This window comes from Perognathus longimembris, chromosome 17 (genome assembly GCF_023159225.1).
Source record: "Perognathus longimembris pacificus isolate PPM17 chromosome 17, ASM2315922v1, whole genome shotgun sequence".
In the NCBI taxonomy this organism is placed as follows: domain Eukaryota; kingdom Metazoa; phylum Chordata; class Mammalia; order Rodentia; family Heteromyidae; genus Perognathus; species Perognathus longimembris.
In genome coordinates, this window is record NC_063177.1 from 12,200,426 (window position 1) to 12,218,249 (window position 17,824).

Genomic DNA, 17,824 nt, shown 5'->3' on the forward strand with positions numbered 1-17,824 from the left:
AAAAATAGCGTTTTAGGTTTTTCTCACCTTAGACCTACATCTTCCGTTCCCTGGAACCTCTGGCAGGCAGTTTTTTTTTGTTTTTTGCCAGTCCTGGGCCTTGGGCTCAGGGCCTGAGCACTGTGGCTTCGCTTCTCTCAAGGCTAGCACACTGCCACTTCTGGACATTTCCTATATATGTGGTGGCTGGGGAATCGAACCCAGGGCTTCATGTATACGAGTCACTCTTGCCACTAGGCCATATTCCCAGCCCCAAAATCTTTGGTTGCTTTTGTTTTTGCCAGTCCTGGGGCTTGGACTCAGGACCTGAGCACTGTCTCTGGCTTCCTTCTGCTCAAGGTTAGCACTCGACCACTTGAGCCACAGCGCCACCTCTGGCTGTTTTCTGTATATGTGGTACTGAGGAATCGAACCTAGGGCTTCATGTATAGGAGGCAAGCACTTTGCCACTAGGCCATATTCCCAGCCTGGCAGCCAGTTTTCTCTGGGCAGTTTTCTTGAGGCTTCAACTTCCAACCATTCTCCAGGCTGCTGATACCTCCCCAAAGTCCAAGTTGTCTGCCAGACCTGTCTCTACCTAGAGAAAACTTTAAAGCTCCCTTGGAAACCTTTCAAGCTAGTAAGCAAGTCATAGTGATGGGTGGAGGAGGTTGCCATGGAGACAGGTCCAGAGCCTGGGACTTGGGGGTGGGGTAGACCCGATCTCGGGTTTTGATTGGCTGTGCGGGCCTTCAGCGTTCCCTGGACGCACATGCGCACTGGTGCCAAGGCGAGGTCGCGGCGAAGCCTAAGCCCTGGATATTCCGGGCTGGAGTAGTCAGGGCCGGGCTGGGGCGAGCGTTTCCCAGCGGCTCCCTGCTGCCTCCGGGGAAGCGTGTGGCGAGGCCCGGGGACGGCTCTGCAGCGCGAGACCCGTTCCGTCACGGAGGCCCCTTCGCTCCCGCCGCCATTGTTGCCGTGTGGCCTTTCGGGCCGTTCGGGCTGCACGGTGACCGGGCCCCAGCGACAGGTAATGATGTCCCAGCTCCGTGTCCGCGCGGACCGGGGCCAGAGCCCGAGCCAGGGCCTGGCGATGGAGGCGAGCGGGCGTGGGGCGTGCGCGGCCCGGTGCTCACAGCCTGGAGAGCGCCGGGACGGGGTGGTGGAGGCTGCCTTGCGGGGCCCAGACCCGCGCTGTGGGGCGCGGGACCCCCGCTACTCGCGCTGCCAGCCTCAGAGACGGCTTAGGGGGCGGGTGGGCGTGGGGTCTTCTCCAAGTCGGTCAGGTTCTGGGGTTTGCATCCTCGTTCCGAATGTTCCCTAAAGGAACTGTCTCCCGCAGAAGCCGCCAAACCGCTTCCTAACCCATTGGAAGACGCCAAGGCCTTTCACTGCTTTCCAGTCCAGCCGGCTGGGCATCCCAGCCTTCTGATAGCAAACCGCCACCGTGGGCCGGTATTAACCAACATGCCAAGTGGGTGAATGGCTCGCCTCCCCCGTCCGCCCTCCTCCTCCCCTCCTCGGGAACCTTGGACACTTTTAAAAGAAGAAATTCGACACCCAGTTTGTTCCTAGTAACTCTTGGTTTGCTCGGTGGCTGAGAACAAGTTCAGTCAACAGAGCTTCTGTAAGCGACTGAAATATGTGTGGGCCCTTCTCCAGGTCAGATCCGATTTTTTTTTTTTTTTGCTATAAAAATATTTAGGTTTTTCTTCAACAAGTTAGAAAGCTATCGTTTTGCTCGTGATTCTTTAAATCATTGTTCTGTGTGTGTGTGTGTGTGTGTGTCACACACATGTGCCAGTACTGGGGGTTGAACTCAGGGCCTGGGCGCTGTTTAGCTTTTTGCTCAAGACTGGCACTTTACCATTTGAGCCACAGCTCCACTTTGAGATTTTTGGTGGTTAATTGGAGGCAAGAATCATGGACTTTACTGCCTACGTTGACTGTAAACTTTGGTCCTCAGATCTTAGCATTCTGAGTGTTTAGGATTACAGGTGTGCGTCATTGGAACCTAACTTAAATAATTGCTTCTGTCACATCTTTTTATGATAACTTCCCCCACCAGCTACTCCTAAGCAGATTGCAGTTCTCTAACAAGTCTAGGGATATAGGAGAGGATGTTCAAGGTAAAGCATTCATCTTCTATGGGTTTATCTGAACACTGAGCAGTCAGTTTCTGTATGTGTATATGTATTGCAGAATACATCAGAAATTCTTGACGTTGTGGTCCATTCTTGTGTTTCAGGATCTCTTACTCATTCCTGCAAGTCTAGGCTCAGAATTTACAACTAAAGCTGTTAACTTTACCTCGGCTTTGTTCTGCCTCTGGTTGCTGAAACCCTTGATGTCTTTGTGGCTGTAGCATGAGACTTCAAGCAATTGCCTCCTTACTGGAGAAATAAAAGATTGCCAGATTTACTCTCCTGTTGGTAGCAATGTTAGCCTCAAGGAAAATGATGACCAGTTCTTCACGCTCTCAAATCCTTCTAATGTGGAAATCAGACAAGGCTCAAAGTAGACCCCACAATGTTGATAAGCAAGCCCTTACTGCAAGACTCTTTCGTGACACTGAGACTTGTCGACAAAATTTTAGGAATTTTCCATACCCAGACCTGGCTGGTCCTCGAAAAGCATTAAGTCAACTCCGGGAGCTCTGTCTCAAGTGGCTGAGACCTGAGATTCACTCCAAGGAACAAATTCTGGAACTATTGGTGCTGGAGCAGTTTCTGACTATCCTGCCTGGTGAGGTTAGGACTTGGGTAAAGTCCCAGTATCCAGAGAGCAGCGAGGAAGTGGTGACTCTGGTGGAGGATTTGACTCAGATCCTAGAAGAGGAAGGTGAGCATTGTGGAGCATGGAGGAGAGGAATCCCTGGGTGGTTAGAGAAGACAAGCAGCACATGTGACAGCAGTCTCTTCAAGAAATCAAGGAGAACCGAGAGCTCCACTCTGCATTGTGTTTGGAACCAAACACATTTATCTAAGCTCAGAGGAGAAATGTCATGAAAGAATGGCCAGGCATAACCAAATGAACTCCTACATGAGTCCCCAGTTACTTGCAGACGTGTACACCAAGCTACTGACAGACACACCTTTAGCTTTGTAGATAGAATTTTATGCTTCCAAAAGAGTAGAAAAGGTCCAACGAATATTCTCTATTAAGGAAAGAGACAACTCATAAAATTTACAGAAAGGTTTAGTAGAAATTTGTGAATTTTCTGCCATAGGTTTAAGTCCCCGAGCAGACTTGTTTGTTAATTCTTAGGACAAGTCATTAGCCTTTCCTCTCTCTCGAGTATGGTACTGCTTTCAGTTCTCTTTTGACTGCTCACTTTAATAAAGTATAGTTGTCTATTTGATGAAGGGTTTCCTAGACTATGCAAATAGAACTAATCTCCATCATGATCTCTTTCTCTTTCCTAGCCCCTCAGAACTCTGTCCTTTGCCAGACCCCAGAAGAAGACCCCAGACATGCTTTCCAGGCAGGGTGGTTCAATGACTTGGTGACCAAAGTGAGTTGCAGTTTCTTTTGTGTCTTTAAAGTACCTTCTTAGTGTATGAGGATATTTTCTGTTCTGGACCTGTAACATCTGAACTCTTGAAAACCCTTCCTGGGACCTCATTAGTTTCTCTTCTTAGTTCCTTTGGCACATGTGCTTTCATTGTTTTCTTTGGATATGTCTTTTTTTTGGGGGGTGGGAGGGGATATGTCTTGAAGTTAGCAAGATTGCATAAAGGGAAAGAGGTGGACTAGGGGCTGGGAATATAGCCTAGTGGCAAGAGTGATTGTTTTGTATGCATGAAGCCCTGGGTTCGATTCCTCAGCACCACATATATAGAAAATGGCCAGGGGCTGGAAATATGGCCTAGTGGTAAAGTGCTCACCTCTTATACATGAAGCCCTGGGTTCGATTCCTCAGCACCACATATATAGAAAAAAGCCGGAAGTAGAGCTGTGGCTCAAGAGGTAGAGTATTAGCCTTGAGCAAGAAGAAGCCAGGGACAGTGCTCAGGCCCTGAGTCCACGCCCCAGGACTGGCAACAAAAACAAAACAAACAGAAAATGGCCAGAAGTGGCACTGTGGCTCAAGTGGCAGAGTGTTAGCCTTGAGCAAAAAGAAGCCACAGGGACAGTGCTCAGGCCCTGAGTGCAAGCCCCACGACTGGCAAAAAAAAAATAAAGAAGTATACTAACAAAGCCAGGTAGATTCTTGGCTATGCTGTTGAAGCCATGATTTTGGGACAAGATCCCAAACCTCTCCTAGCCTGAGTTATTCAACTCCAATAAGTAAAATTTAGTTCTTAGATTGTGAATAGATATTATAAGATTTGTGATTAGCCTATATTCTAGGAAGTGATAGGTAAATAATAGTTGCAATGTTATATTTCCTCATGAGTGAGTAATAAGTACCATGTATTCTTTGATATTGCTGCTTGATCTCGAGTCCATGAGTCAGTCAGTGTCTCTGTCTCTCCCCCTCCACTTCTCTCTTTATGCTTTTGGCTGGTAGTGGGGTTTGTATTCATGGCTTTACTTTCACTTGAATTTTTCACTCATAGTACTCTACCACTTGAATCACATCTCTAGTTCTGTTTCTTTGCTGGTTAGTTAGAGAACAAACCTCATAGACTTTTCTGCCCAGGCTGGGTTCAAACCTTGATTCTTAGATCCCAGCCTCCCAAGGATTATAGGTACTATAAGTATAATAGGTACTATAGGATTATAGGTATAAGCCTGGTATTATAGGTATTATACCTGGTAGTATAAGCCACCAGCATCCAACATGAGTCTCATATTTTAAGGAATAGCAATTTGAGCCATTTTAAGGGAAAGATACAGGGCTGGAGATGTGACTTATGTGATAGAGCACTTGCCTAGCAAGCACAAGGCCCTGAGTTCAAGCCCTAGAACTGGCTGGAAAAAAAAAAAGAGAGAGAGAGGAAGAGAAAAATTATATATAGTTATATAAGTATGTTCATGAACTAACAGAGATCAATTGGAAAAATGTACATCCTGAAGTTGGAAAGCCTTTGGCAAACAAATTGCATTTATAGAGGATATAAGCATATTTACCTGGAAAAAAGCCAAGAAAGGCAATGGAAATACTGTTAAAAAAAAGGGGGGGGGGGGGGCTGGGGATATGGCCTAGTGGCAAGAGCGCGTGCCTTGTATACATGAAGCTCTGGGTTCGATTCCCTAGCACCACATATATAGAAAATGGCCAGAAGTGGCGCTGCGGCTCAAGTGGCAGAGTGCTAACCTTGAGCAAAAAGAAGCCAGGGACAGTGCTCAGGCCCTGAGTCCAAGGCCCAGGACTGGCAAAAAACCAAAAACAAAAACAAAAAAAGTAATGGATAATTTGGTTAAAATGACCTGAAGAAATTTAGCCCTTTTTTAGATATATGTAAAAATTAAAAAGATGTTAAAATGAAAGATAATATATACAGTTTGGGTACCTATGGCTTATGTCTGTAATCCTACCTACTTCAGTGGGATTGAAAGATAGTGGTTTGAGGCCAACCAGGGCAGAAAAGTTCGTGAGATCCTCTCTGGAGAGCTGATGCGGTGAAGCACACCTGTCATCTTACCTATGACAGGAAGCCTAACAGGCTAATCGCATACTTGAGTGGGAAACCCACTCCTAACCTAAAAATAGCCAGCAAAAAAACTCAGCTGGAAGCATTTCTCAAGTGGTAGAGTACCAGCCCTGTATGAAAAAGCTGAGCAAGTGTGTGAGGCTCTAAGTTCAAACCCTGGTACATACATTAAAAAAAAAAATTATACTTCTCGTTGAATTTCCCTTTCAAAGCCATTGAAGGATGGCATGTAGTTAGGCTAATTCAAACTCACTATGAGGCTAAGCTAGCCTCAAATACATGGTCTTCCAACCTCAGCCTTCTGAGTGCTGGGATTACAGTTTTGTTTCACCATACCCAGTAGGGTGAGACTTTTGACCAGACAACTTTTAAGGTTTCTAAAACTTAAGAGTCTATGATCCTCTACCATCATATATACACCCAGTGTTATCACTGTCCTGTTCCCACTAATTCTTGAACAAAATTAAGTTACATTTGATATTTTAGGAATCAATGACATTCAAAGATGTAGCTGTGGACATCACCCAAGAAGACTGGGAACTAATGCGTCCTGTACAGAAAGAATTGTACAAGACTGTGACGTTACAGAACTATTGGAACATGGTTTCTCTAGGTAACCATTGTTTACCCTTCTCCTTCCATCAGGCCCTTCTTGCACCTAGTTGTTAAGAATAGGTTAAGCCTTGAAGTCTTTGGGTCAAATTAAGAGCTAGAGATGAGTGTTCTCATCTCATTCAGGCACAAAAAAAAAAAAAAAATGGCCATGTTGTACTCCCTGAGTGAAAGGCTTCTAAATGAAAGATCATTGAAATCACGACATAGAGCTTCACAATGCTGCCCATTTGATGCTGTCCAATTCTACCTTACCCATTTTCTGCTGCTACAAGGAAGAATTCTTTCCCAGGATTCTCTTAGGTAGCAACACTTTTTTAGCCTACTTTTAAATATAAGACCTCGTATTAGATCATATCCATGTTTTCCTATTGAGGTCTAAATATCCTAATAAAGCTTTCATAGCTGTTTTATCTCCAGGATAAAATTCATCATATTTTTCCTGAACAGGACTGACTGTGTACAGACCAACTGTGATTCCCATATTGGAAGAGCCATGGATGGTGATAAAAGAAATTTTAGAAGGCCCTATTCAAGGTGAGAGAAAAATCAGCATATGAGTTTCTTTGTACTAAGAAACATGAGTATGTTGATATTTGCTTTTCACTCTCTGAAGATGCATCCAAGGCTGTCAAGAATTCTGAGGTGTTTGGCATTGCTACCTTAGAGAGGCCATCTTCAGAAAGTTTTTCACATTTTTATTATTTTCCCTGGGTCTCTTCTCATTTTATCCTCTACATGACTCTGAAGGCCAGGCCCAGAGCTTGTCTGGTACCATTTTCCTTCCCTCTATATGCAAACAAGCATAAAAGTCAGCTAAAAACTATAAACGTTTTTTTCAGTACTGGGGTTTTGAATTCAGGGCCTTGCACTGGGTAGGCTGGTGCTCTGCCTCTGAGGCTACACCTCCAGCACTGGCCATTTTTAGGATAGGGTATCATTCCTACCTAGTCATGAATGTGAGCTTTTATCTGTCTACTTTTTAATTTTTTTTCTAATTATTTTGTAGCTAGATTACCTGTGTGAGCCACCTAAGCCCAACCTGAATTTCTCTTGTCTGTTTTCCTGTATCTACTTTTCTAACTCATTCCCTTTTTCTAATTTTTTTTAAAAAATGCATTCATAAGATTCAAAACATTTAAATGAGCCAGGCACCAGTGGTTCACATCTATATTCCTAGCTACTCAGGAGGCTGCGATCTGAGTAGAGTGTCAAAGCTAGTCTACCAGGAAAGTTTCAGACTAACCTCCAAAAAGCCAGAAGTGAAGCTGTTGTTCAAGTAGTAAGAGTGCCAGACTTGAGAAAAAGCAACGGACAGCATCTAAGCCCTGATTTCAAGCCCTAGGACAGACACACACACAAAAAAAAATCCAACTAAGGATGGTATTTTCTTAGATTTTTTTAAAAATTCTTTTTATTTTGCTTGGTTGAATATGTAGTAGCATTAACATGGTTCAGAAGTCAAAACTATATAATAAAAAGGTATACACAAATCTTCTACCTTATCCCATCCAGTCCCTGAAGCTAACCATACCCTTTTGTTGCTAGTGTGCCCTTCCTATGTTTGTCTTCACAAAAATAAATCCTAGACATATGCTTTATAACTCCCTTTGGACAGAAAAGAACATTTTGAATACTTTTGCATCTTGCTTTTATATCTTTTTACTTAAGGCATTGACTTGGTTGGGGGTTTTTTTTTGTTTGTTTGTTTTTTGGTTTTTTGTTGTTTTTTTTTGGGTGGTTTTTTTTTTTTTTTTTTTTTTTTTTTTTTTTGCCAGTCCTGGGCCTTGGACTCAAGGCCTGAGCACTGTCCCTGGCTTCTTTTTGCTCAAGGCTAGCACTCGGCTACTTGAGCCATAGTGCCACTTCTGGCCGATTTCTATATATGTAGTGCTGGGGAATCGAACCCAGGGCTTCATGTATACAAGGCAAGCACTCTTGCCACTAGGCCATATTCCCAGCCAGGTATTGACTTGTATATGTACTAATATTTGTACTGGAATACAGCATTAACAATGAATGAATAACAATGTTCTATGCTACCTTATTGTTTCGCTTTCTTTAAAAAGTTAATTTGGGGCTGGGAATGTTGGCTTAGTGGTAAAGTGCTTGCCTAGCATACATGAAGCCCTAGGTTCAATTCCACAGTTCCACATAAACAGAAAAGCCCAGATGTGGTGCTGTGGCTCAAGTGGTAGAGTGCTAGCCTTGAGCAAAAGAAGCTCAGGGATAGTGCCCAGGCCCTGAGTGCAAGCTCCAGGACTGGCAAAAAAAATAAGTTGATTTTGCCAGATACCAGTGGCTTATGCCTGTGATCTTTGCTACTTAGGAAACTTGCAATCTTAGTATCAAGATTTGAAGCCAGCCTGAGCTGGGAAGTCTGTGAGACTCAGCAAGATTGGGGAGTTATCTCAAGCAGCCAAGATTCCTCTTGCTATCTTCCTGTCTTACCCTTTTACTTGAATTTTGGCCTCTGAGGATTTTACTATCTGTCCATCTCACAGCTATGTAAGTTGAGCTTTGGGTTATTGTATCTAGTCAGTTCTACTATAGGAAATGAAAATATTGGTGATTTATAAGGAGAATAACAGTTTAGGATCAATTTCCCTCTCAACTTAAATGGTTCTTTATATTTGTATGGGACCTGACCATTGTTCTAGGCCAGACTCAAATTGGGACTTTCCATTAAGGATTTCCTTGGTTAACTGAATCAGCATTGATCTCCTCTATTAGAAATATTAAACTGCTTTGTGGCCTTATTAACCAATAAGATAACTTCACTTCTAACAAGCTATTCTGGTTACTTTAGTTTCTGAAATTCTACTAAACTGATTTTTAAATGTACTGTAATAGCTATATTTGTGGTCAAGTTGCTTTAAGCTTGTTAATTATATACCTGTAGGGCCAGGTGGTATATAGATCAATGGTAGAGCACTTGTTTAGCATATGCAAAGCCTTGATTCCATCCCCAACACCAAACACATAGACTGCAATAAAGACTGATACTTATTACTTAGAAGTTAAAGTGAGCTTCTAGAACTAGTTCACTGTGTATGTGTATACCCATTTAGTCTGTTCTTATTTTGTTTCTTTGAGGCAGGGTAACAAATCTTGCTTAAGAAAGTGTTTGTGTTAATTTTTCATTCTATCAAAAAACATAACTATATTTCTAGTACTAAAAGCAGTAAAACTGCCAGGGTACCAGTGGCTCACATCTGTAATCCTAGCTACTCAGGAGGCTGAGACCTGAGGATTGTGGTTTGAAGCCAGCCTAGGCAGGAAAGACTAAGAGACTCTTATCTCCAATTTACCACCAAAAAAATCCAGAAGTGGAACTGTAGCTCAAGTGGTAGAGCACTAGCCTTTAGCAAAAACATTTAAGAACAGCACTCAGGCCCTGAATTCAAGCCAAAGACTGGTGCACACATTCATGCAACACACACACACACACGCACGCACGCACGCACGCACGCACGCAGTAAAATGAGCTGGGTGCCAGTGGCTCACAACTGTAATCCTAGCTACTCAGGAAGCTGAGATTTGAGGCTCATGGTTCAAAACCAGCCCAGGTGAGAAAGTCTGTGAAATTCTGTCTCTAATTAACCAATAAAAAGCCAGAAGTGAAACTATGGCTCAAGTGGTAGAGTGCTAGTCTTAAGCAAAAAAGCTCAGGGACAGCACCCAGTCCTGAAGTCAAGCCCCAGGACCAGCATAAAAAATAAAACAAACAAAAAAAGCAATAAAACTAATACCCAATTTACTGAAAAATTGAAACCTATTTTTTCCACTTCATCTAATATATTTCTAGTCTGTAATCATGATACAGGTTTTTTTCATTTAACATTTTCTAGTGTCAACTATGATTTTTGTATTTGAATAAAAGTAGTTTATAAATGCAAGCAGTACAAGGAAGCAAATTTATTCTCCTCTCATCAGGTGCCAGTGGCTCACCCCTGTCATCGCAGCTACTCAGAAGGCTGAGAGCTGAGAATTGTGGCTAAAAAGCCAGCCCAGGCAGGAAAGTCTGTGAGACTCTGTCTCCAAAATGCCAGAAATGGGGGGCTGGGAATATGGCCTAGTGGTAAAGTGCTCGCCTTGTATACATGAAGCCCTGGGTTCGATTCCTCAGCACCACATATATAGAAAAAAGCTGGGAGTGGTGCTGTGGCTCAAGTGGTAGAGTGCTTGCCTTGAACAAAAAGAAGTCAGGGACAGTGCTCAGGCCCTGAGTCCACACCCCAGGACTGGCAACAAAAACAAAACAAACAAAATGCCAGAAATGGAGCTGCAATTCAAAGTAGTAGAGTGTTAGCCTTGAGCACAAAAGTTCAGGGATAGCCTCCAGGCCCTAAGTTCAAATCCCAGGACCAGCACAAAAAAAGAAATGTCTTCTTTCTCCCTACTCATTACCAGGGCCTACTCCCCTTAGACCATCAGCACCTGTCTGTGCCTATCTAGAATGCATACAGCATATCTTTATACATACTGTTGGCCACATGGTTTTTTCATTTAATACTATGTCCTTGACACCTTTCCATATCAATGTGCCTAGATCCACCTAGTTATTTCAGTTTTCCATATTTCATTTATTATCCCCAATCTAAATAGTCCCTTACTGATGGATATATCTATCATTTTCAATGATTGCTTACTATCCTATTGAATGGATATAATAGAGGTAATATACTTAGAGCTACATCTTAGGAAGCTTCTGAGCTATGTAGTAATACTTTTGCTGTATTACAAATTCTATATTTGATTATATTAAATTACACAGTTTCCTTCCTGTTTCAAAAGAGTTGTAAAGTTTGTTGAAAATCATACCGGAAATATAATAGGTATCAACAAGTACAGATTTGGGCTGGGGATATAGCCTAGTGGCAAGAGTGCCTGCCTCGGATACACGAGGCCCTAGGTTCGATTCCCCAGCACCACATATACAGAAAACGGCCAGAAGCGGCGCTGTGGCTCAAGTGGCAGAGTGCTAGCCTTGAGCGGGAAGAAGCCAGGGACAGTGCTCAGGCCCTGAGTCCAAGGCCCAGGACTGGCCACAAAAAAAAAAAAAAAAAAACAAGTACAGATTTGATAGCCTTATATTCAGGTTTGGGGGACAGCATTTTTTATTGGTATTTTGTATGTATTCATTGTTATTGTGCATGTATACTTTCATTGGACTTAGCCTTTTTATAAGTTACTGCTATTTATTTTACCAGTTTGGTGGCTACTATATTCAGAGTCTTGGTCATTTTCTGAAGGAAATATGAAAAGCACATATGCTATTTCCAGTTAAATTAAAAATATAAGAAACAGGGGCTGGGGATATAGCCTAGTGGCAAGAGTGCCTGCCTCGGATACACGAGGCCCTAGGTTCGATTCCCCAGCACCACATATACAGAAAACGGCCAGAAGCGGCGCTGTGGCTCAAGTGGCAGAGTGCTGCTAGCCTTGAGCGGGAAGAAGCCAGGGACAGTGCTCAGGCCCTGAGTCCAAGGCCCAGGACTGGCCAAAAAAAAAAAAATATATATATATATATATATATAAGAAACAGAATCATGAAAGCGTCATAAAGGCCAACTTCTGTCATAGGGCCAACATTTACTAGGTTGAATCTTTCAATCATTGCTAATCAGCCATTTGGGCCTACAGAAAAGACAGTTTCATATATGATTCAATCTATCCTGTTTTACATTTTAAGAAGCACTATACAAAGAAAATACATCCCCCCCATCTCTTTGTGCTTGTACTGAGGCTTTAACTCAGGGCCTTGTGCCCTCCTATTACATGGCTGCTGGTGCTCTGCCACTTGAGCCACACCCTCAGTCTACCATCTTGCTGGTTAATTGGAGATTGAATCTTGCAAACTTTCCTGCTCAGGATGGCTTAGAACTCTGACCTTCTAGGTATTAGCCTCCTGAGCAACTAGGATTACAAACATGAGCCATTGGCTCCCAGCTAAACATGCTTTTTCTTTTTTCCCCAAGACCAACACTCAAACTCAGTATCTGATGCTTGCTTTTGCTCATTGGCTGGCACTTATGACCTGAGCCACATCTCCAACCACTAAACATCTCTTTTAATAGCTACATGGAGACCTAGAGTCTAAGATTAACATGGCATCTATAGACTCTGTGTAAGTAGTGTGTAACATCAAACTTGAAGTCAGGTTGAATAGGAGGTAGTATGGAGGATTTAGTAGACTAGTACTTTTTTTCAAAAGGTAGATTCTTTGGGGACTGAATGCCATGATACTTTTTAACTATTTTGTTTTTTACTCGTCTTTTAATTTTTATCCTTTAAGTCATGGCCAATGACTTAATAAATTAATCTTCATGTTTCTAATTCAGTATGTCTGGTTGGAACCCAATAATTTTAACATATATCCAGGTTAACAGTAATGCTTAGGCAGTCAGTCTGGATTGTATTTTGAGAACTATTGCTGTAGGCTATGGAAGACTTACCCCATGAAATTGCTTTAGTAATATAGAACTGTAGAGTAGATTGGAAGAGGAAGTAGTATGACACTACTGTATAAATTGCTCCATAAAGAAACCCCAAGTTAACCTATGTTGTTTTATCCACTGTTTTAACAGTCACCTGACCTTATCTATTGTATTTTTTCAGTATCCATGCTGAATGAGGAGTCTCTTCGATTTTCATTGATTTAGTCTTATTTTCTTGCCTTTTCAATCCTTCCTAAGCTTTAAGGACCATCTTAAGTTATCAGAGCTATAGTGTTTAGGTATTGTATTCATGTACATTATTTTGTTTCCTTTCCTTAAATGGAGGGAGACTTTTATATTCTTTTTATTTCAGAATGGGAAACTGAAGGACGAGCCTGCACTACAGTAGAAAATATTCCTAAATTCAAACAAGATGGAACCCAGACCATCAAGATGGAAGAATCATATGACTATGATGACAGATTGGAGACATATACAACCTATACCTTTGGGAAATCCCACACTAATGAAAGAAATTTCAGTTTGAAGTCAGTCTTTTCTGAAGAAGATCCTACAGAAGAGTATCTTAGTAAATATGATATATATAGAAATAATTTTGAAAATCATTCAAACCTAATTGTACAGTTTGATACCCAGTCAGATAATAAAACTTTTATGTATAATGATGGCAAGGCAACCTTCAGTAATGTCTCATATGATATTGTACATGGGAAAATACTTCCTGGAGAGAAGCCTTATAAGTGTAATGGGTGTGGGAAAAAATTCAGAAAATACCCATCCCTCCTGAAACACCAAAGTACCCATGCCAAAGAGAAATCTTATGAATGTGAAGAATGTGGAAAAGCATTCAGGCATATTTCATCCCTCATTGCACATCAGAGAATGCATACTGGAGAAAAACCATATGAATGCCACCAGTGCGGTAAAGCCTTCAGCCAGCGTGCACACCTTACTATACACCAGAGAATCCATACTGGAGAGAAACCCTATAAGTGTGATGACTGTGGAAAAGACTTTAGTCAGCGAGCACACCTTACTATCCATCAAAGGACACATACTGGAGAGAAACCATATAAATGTTTGGAATGCAGTAAAACCTTCAGCCATAGTTCATCACTAATTAATCATCAGAGAGTTCATACTGGAGAAAAACCTTATATATGCAACGAATGTGGGAAAACCTTCAGTCAGAGTACACACCTTCTTCAGCATCAAAAAATACATACTGGAAAAAAACCATATAAATGCAATGAGTGCTGGAAAGTGTTTAGTCAGAGCACTTACCTTATTCGACATCAAAGAATTCATTCTGGAGAGAAGTGTTACAAATGTAATGAATGTGGAAAAGCCTTTGCTCATTCCTCAACTCTTATTCAACATCAAACAACTCATACTGGAGAGAAATCCTATATATGTAATGTGTGCGGGAAAGCCTTCAGTCAGAGTGCAAACCTTACTCAACACCATAGAACACATACTGGAGAGAAACCATTTAAATGTAGTGTGTGCGGGAAAGCCTTCAGCCAGAGTGTGCACCTGACACAACATCAGAGGATTCATAATGGAGAAAAACCCTTTAAATGCAATATATGCGGGAAAGCATATAGGCAAGGTGCAAATCTTACTCAGCACCAAAGGATTCATACTGGAGAGAAACCCTATAAATGTAATGAATGTGGGAAAGCTTTCATTTATTCCTCATCACTTAATCAACACCAGAGAACTCATACAGGAGAGAGACCCTATAAATGTAATGAATGTGACAAAGATTTTAGCCAGAGAACATGCCTTATTCAACACCAGAGAATTCACACAGGAGAGAAGCCCTATTCATGTCGTATATGTGGTAAATCCTTTACCCAGAGCACAAACCTTATTCAACATCAGCGTGTTCATACAGGTGCCAAACATCGCAAATAATGCATGTAGGAGACTTCACTTAGGTTTTCCAATCTGGTTACAGAAATTTCATGCTGTGTGCTCTGTGTTAAACATTCAAAAGAAATCCCCAAAAGTGCAATATTTGTTAAATATCATAGTATCATAAATAACAGAATTAGTAGCATGGGTATAATCCATTTGAATTTAATATTAAATTTAATAAGGAAGGTTAGTTAACTTCTTAATCTTTATTTGTTATCAGTTCAAGTCATTCCAGGAAAAAAAAAACTGTAAAAGGTTAAAAATCTAGTTTGTCAACTTTTGCTATATTTCAAGTATCTTATTGAGGCCTTATGAATGTAACTTGGAAGTGTCCATCAAGTAGAGATTTCACACTAGAAAATACCTTGGGATTATAGAAAAGACAAAGCTGCTATGGGGCCTTTTTCTTCCCATCTTGAAGCCTTAAAATATGTAGAAGGTCTTCTCCTTTTATATTTCTCCTATTCCTGTTATGCTTACTGCCAGGTGGAGCCAGTATATATGAAGGGAAAAATGTTGAAAGCATCTTAAGTTCTATATAACCACTGTTTAATTATACTTTCCCTCAAATACCAAAATAATGAGGAGCTTAGTGAAAGTGATCAGATAGGGTAAATTAGTGTATATAAACCCTTAATTTATGTACAGACTTACACAGGCAAAAATTAAACATTCCAAACTAAATGTTCACAAGTTAGCCTTAGTTTCACTTGGTTTTGACATCCAAGGTCTTCCTGAAGGAAAGAATGTATATGATTACATTTATTTTACCTGACTCCTAAATTCATAACCTAAGTTTCCCCCTTGGCTCTTTTACTGTAGGAAAGCCATTTTGTCCATGGAAACATATTTCCTGAGTGCCTCCTGTACTCAGGTCCCACACTTGATTGGATAATTCCGGAGCTTGTTATAGTGCCGAAATCACAGCTGAATTAAGCAACAGACCGCTCTTTAGAGTATTGAGAAGTAATATTAATTACTTTGGCATAAATGAAACATTAAGAAGCCTGCTAAAGTGGATTGTCAAACCAAGGGAACAATGAAGATATATAAACGCAGATATATAAATGTAAATAATGACCAAAATAAGAAGTGAAAATTAGATTTGAGTTCACTGTAGAGTGAGGGAAAAATCAAAGTGAAAACTTACAAGGAAAGAGAAGACATGGGCCTGGTAAAAACATGAAATATAATTTGATTTGCACTATATAAAAGTAGTGAAAATCAAAATTCATACAAAATAGACAAAATGACATTTTAAGGAATAATTAGAAGCCTTTTTTTACTCAGTGTCTAAAAGGAAAATTACATTGGAAAAAATCATTCAGAAGCTATCATCAGTGAATATTAAAAGTTTATGGTCATAAACAGCATAAAAGGAACACTGGAAGGAAGAAGTTAAAAATACTGATGTATATCCAAGATATTGCACTCAAATGTAAATTTGAGATTTCATCTTTTTCTTGTTTCTCCATTGCCTGGCATATAGCAGGTGATCAATACATGTTTTGTTTTTGTTTTTTGCCAGTCCTGGGGCTTAGACTCAGGGCCTGAGCACTATCCTTGGCTTCTTTTTTTCTGCTAGCACTCTACCTCTTGAGCCACAGCCCACTTCCAACTTTTTCTGTGTGGTGCTGAGGAATGGAACCCAGGGCTTCATGCCTGCTAGGCAAGCACTCTAGCCACATTCCTAGCCCTGATCAATACATGTTGGTTGAATAAGCTACATAAATTAGAATCTACTGGCACAAAGTGAAAATAGAACTGGAAGTAACTTTTATGCATGTGTAAAATGTTTAATAAATATCAGCCACCAGGTATTATCTGCTTAAAAGCAAAGAAACACATCATGGAACATCTTTGCACAGAGGAATCTCCTGAGCTAATTGAAGGGAAACAAATTCTGACACTAGAATAAATATCAACTTAGGCATGTACTGACTGAACAGCTTTGCTTAATTACTGTTCATACAAATATCCTGTGTGTTTAAGTGTTGAAGGAGAAACCAGGTGCTAGCATCTTCATCTTGAGGCTACATGTTGAGTGTTTTCTTGAAGTTAACCATTCTCTTTTCTCAACATCAGTTAACCTTGATTTTATCCTGTCATCATTCACAAAGTACAAGTTGCAAAGTACTCAAATTAGGCTTATTTCATAGTTGTCATGTTAAAAATGACAGTTGTATTTAAGAAAGTTATATGATGTTGTTTCATACCTTGCACAGCATTTTTCCTTTGGAATGAATGTGTGCAGTCTCACAGTCCATAGTGCATACTTTGTATTTCCTGCCTTTGTATATTGTATGTAAATAATGCATTTATAAAGTCTCCCAGTGAGTTACAGAGGAAATTGATGCCCTTATAAAAATAATACAGCAAGAGTGGAGAATCTTAGGTCTTTGTGTATCTTTCCCACTTTTAGAATTGTCTAATCCCAGAGTAATTCGTCAGGCTTTTAGAAAAAAGTCTTATTTCTACTACTTTCATTAGGAAGTTTATCAAATATTCAGACAAGTTCAAAAGTAACTAAAGTGAACCATATCTACCTAGATTTAAATTTTTGACATTATGTATGCCATATTTTTACTAAATAGTTTGAAAGTAACTTACAGACATGACTTTGCCTCTGCACCTTATGTCATTTACATAACCACAAATACCTAAAAGAAATTAACACATTTCTCCTAACTTTCCTGGTACTTAAATTGCCTAAGTCCATGTTTAAATTCCCCATTAAGAGGGGCTGGGAATATAGCCTATTGGCAAAAGTGCTTGCCTATATACATGAGGCCCTGGGTTCAAGTCCTCAGCACCACATATATAGAAAATGGCCAGAAGTGGCACTGGTTCAAGTGGCAGAGTGCTAGCCTTGAGCAAAAAGAAGCCAGGGACAGTGCTCAGGCCCTGAGTTCAAGGCCCAGAACTAGCAAAAAAAAAAAATCACACTAAGACAGTTCTCACTATTTTCTTGTTCATCTATCTGGACCAATCTCCGCTTTCACTTTCTCAACTCTGTTTTCAGAGAGCATGTCAGTTGTCTTGTGAAATGTATTTTTGAAGTTTTAACTGCTTCCCTGTGATTTAAATGTATTATTGCACTTCTAGGGTTTCTGTAAACTAGAAGTTAAGGTCAAAAACTTGAGTTGAGGGTAAACACTTGTGTGTATGAATACTACTGGGGTTTGGACTAAGGGCCTCAAATTTTCTAGGCAGGCACTCTAACACTTGTATTCCCCCAGCCCTTTTGTG

General features: G+C 40.8%; 1 protein-coding gene across 2 annotated transcripts; it reads left to right on the forward strand.

Moving 5' to 3' along the window:
• Nucleotides 1-801: 801 nt before the first annotated feature.
• On the forward strand, nucleotides 802-15,776 carry Znf287 (zinc finger protein 287). 2 transcript variants are annotated; one of them, XM_048366476.1, is made up of 6 exons: nucleotides 802-1,009; nucleotides 2,228-2,820; nucleotides 3,405-3,493; nucleotides 6,066-6,192; nucleotides 6,642-6,728; nucleotides 13,005-15,776. In XM_048366476.1, exons 2-6 carry the CDS (start codon nucleotides 2,418-2,420, stop codon nucleotides 14,570-14,572), a joined length of 2,274 nt encoding a protein of 757 aa, XP_048222433.1. In that variant the 5' UTR covers nucleotides 802-1,009; nucleotides 2,228-2,417; the 3' UTR covers nucleotides 14,573-15,776. The 2 variants fall into 2 exon arrangements, with proteins under 2 accessions (XP_048222433.1, XP_048222434.1); XM_048366477.1 differs by having other exon boundaries at nucleotides 12,977-13,147.
• Nucleotides 15,777-17,824: the final 2,048 nt, after the last annotated feature.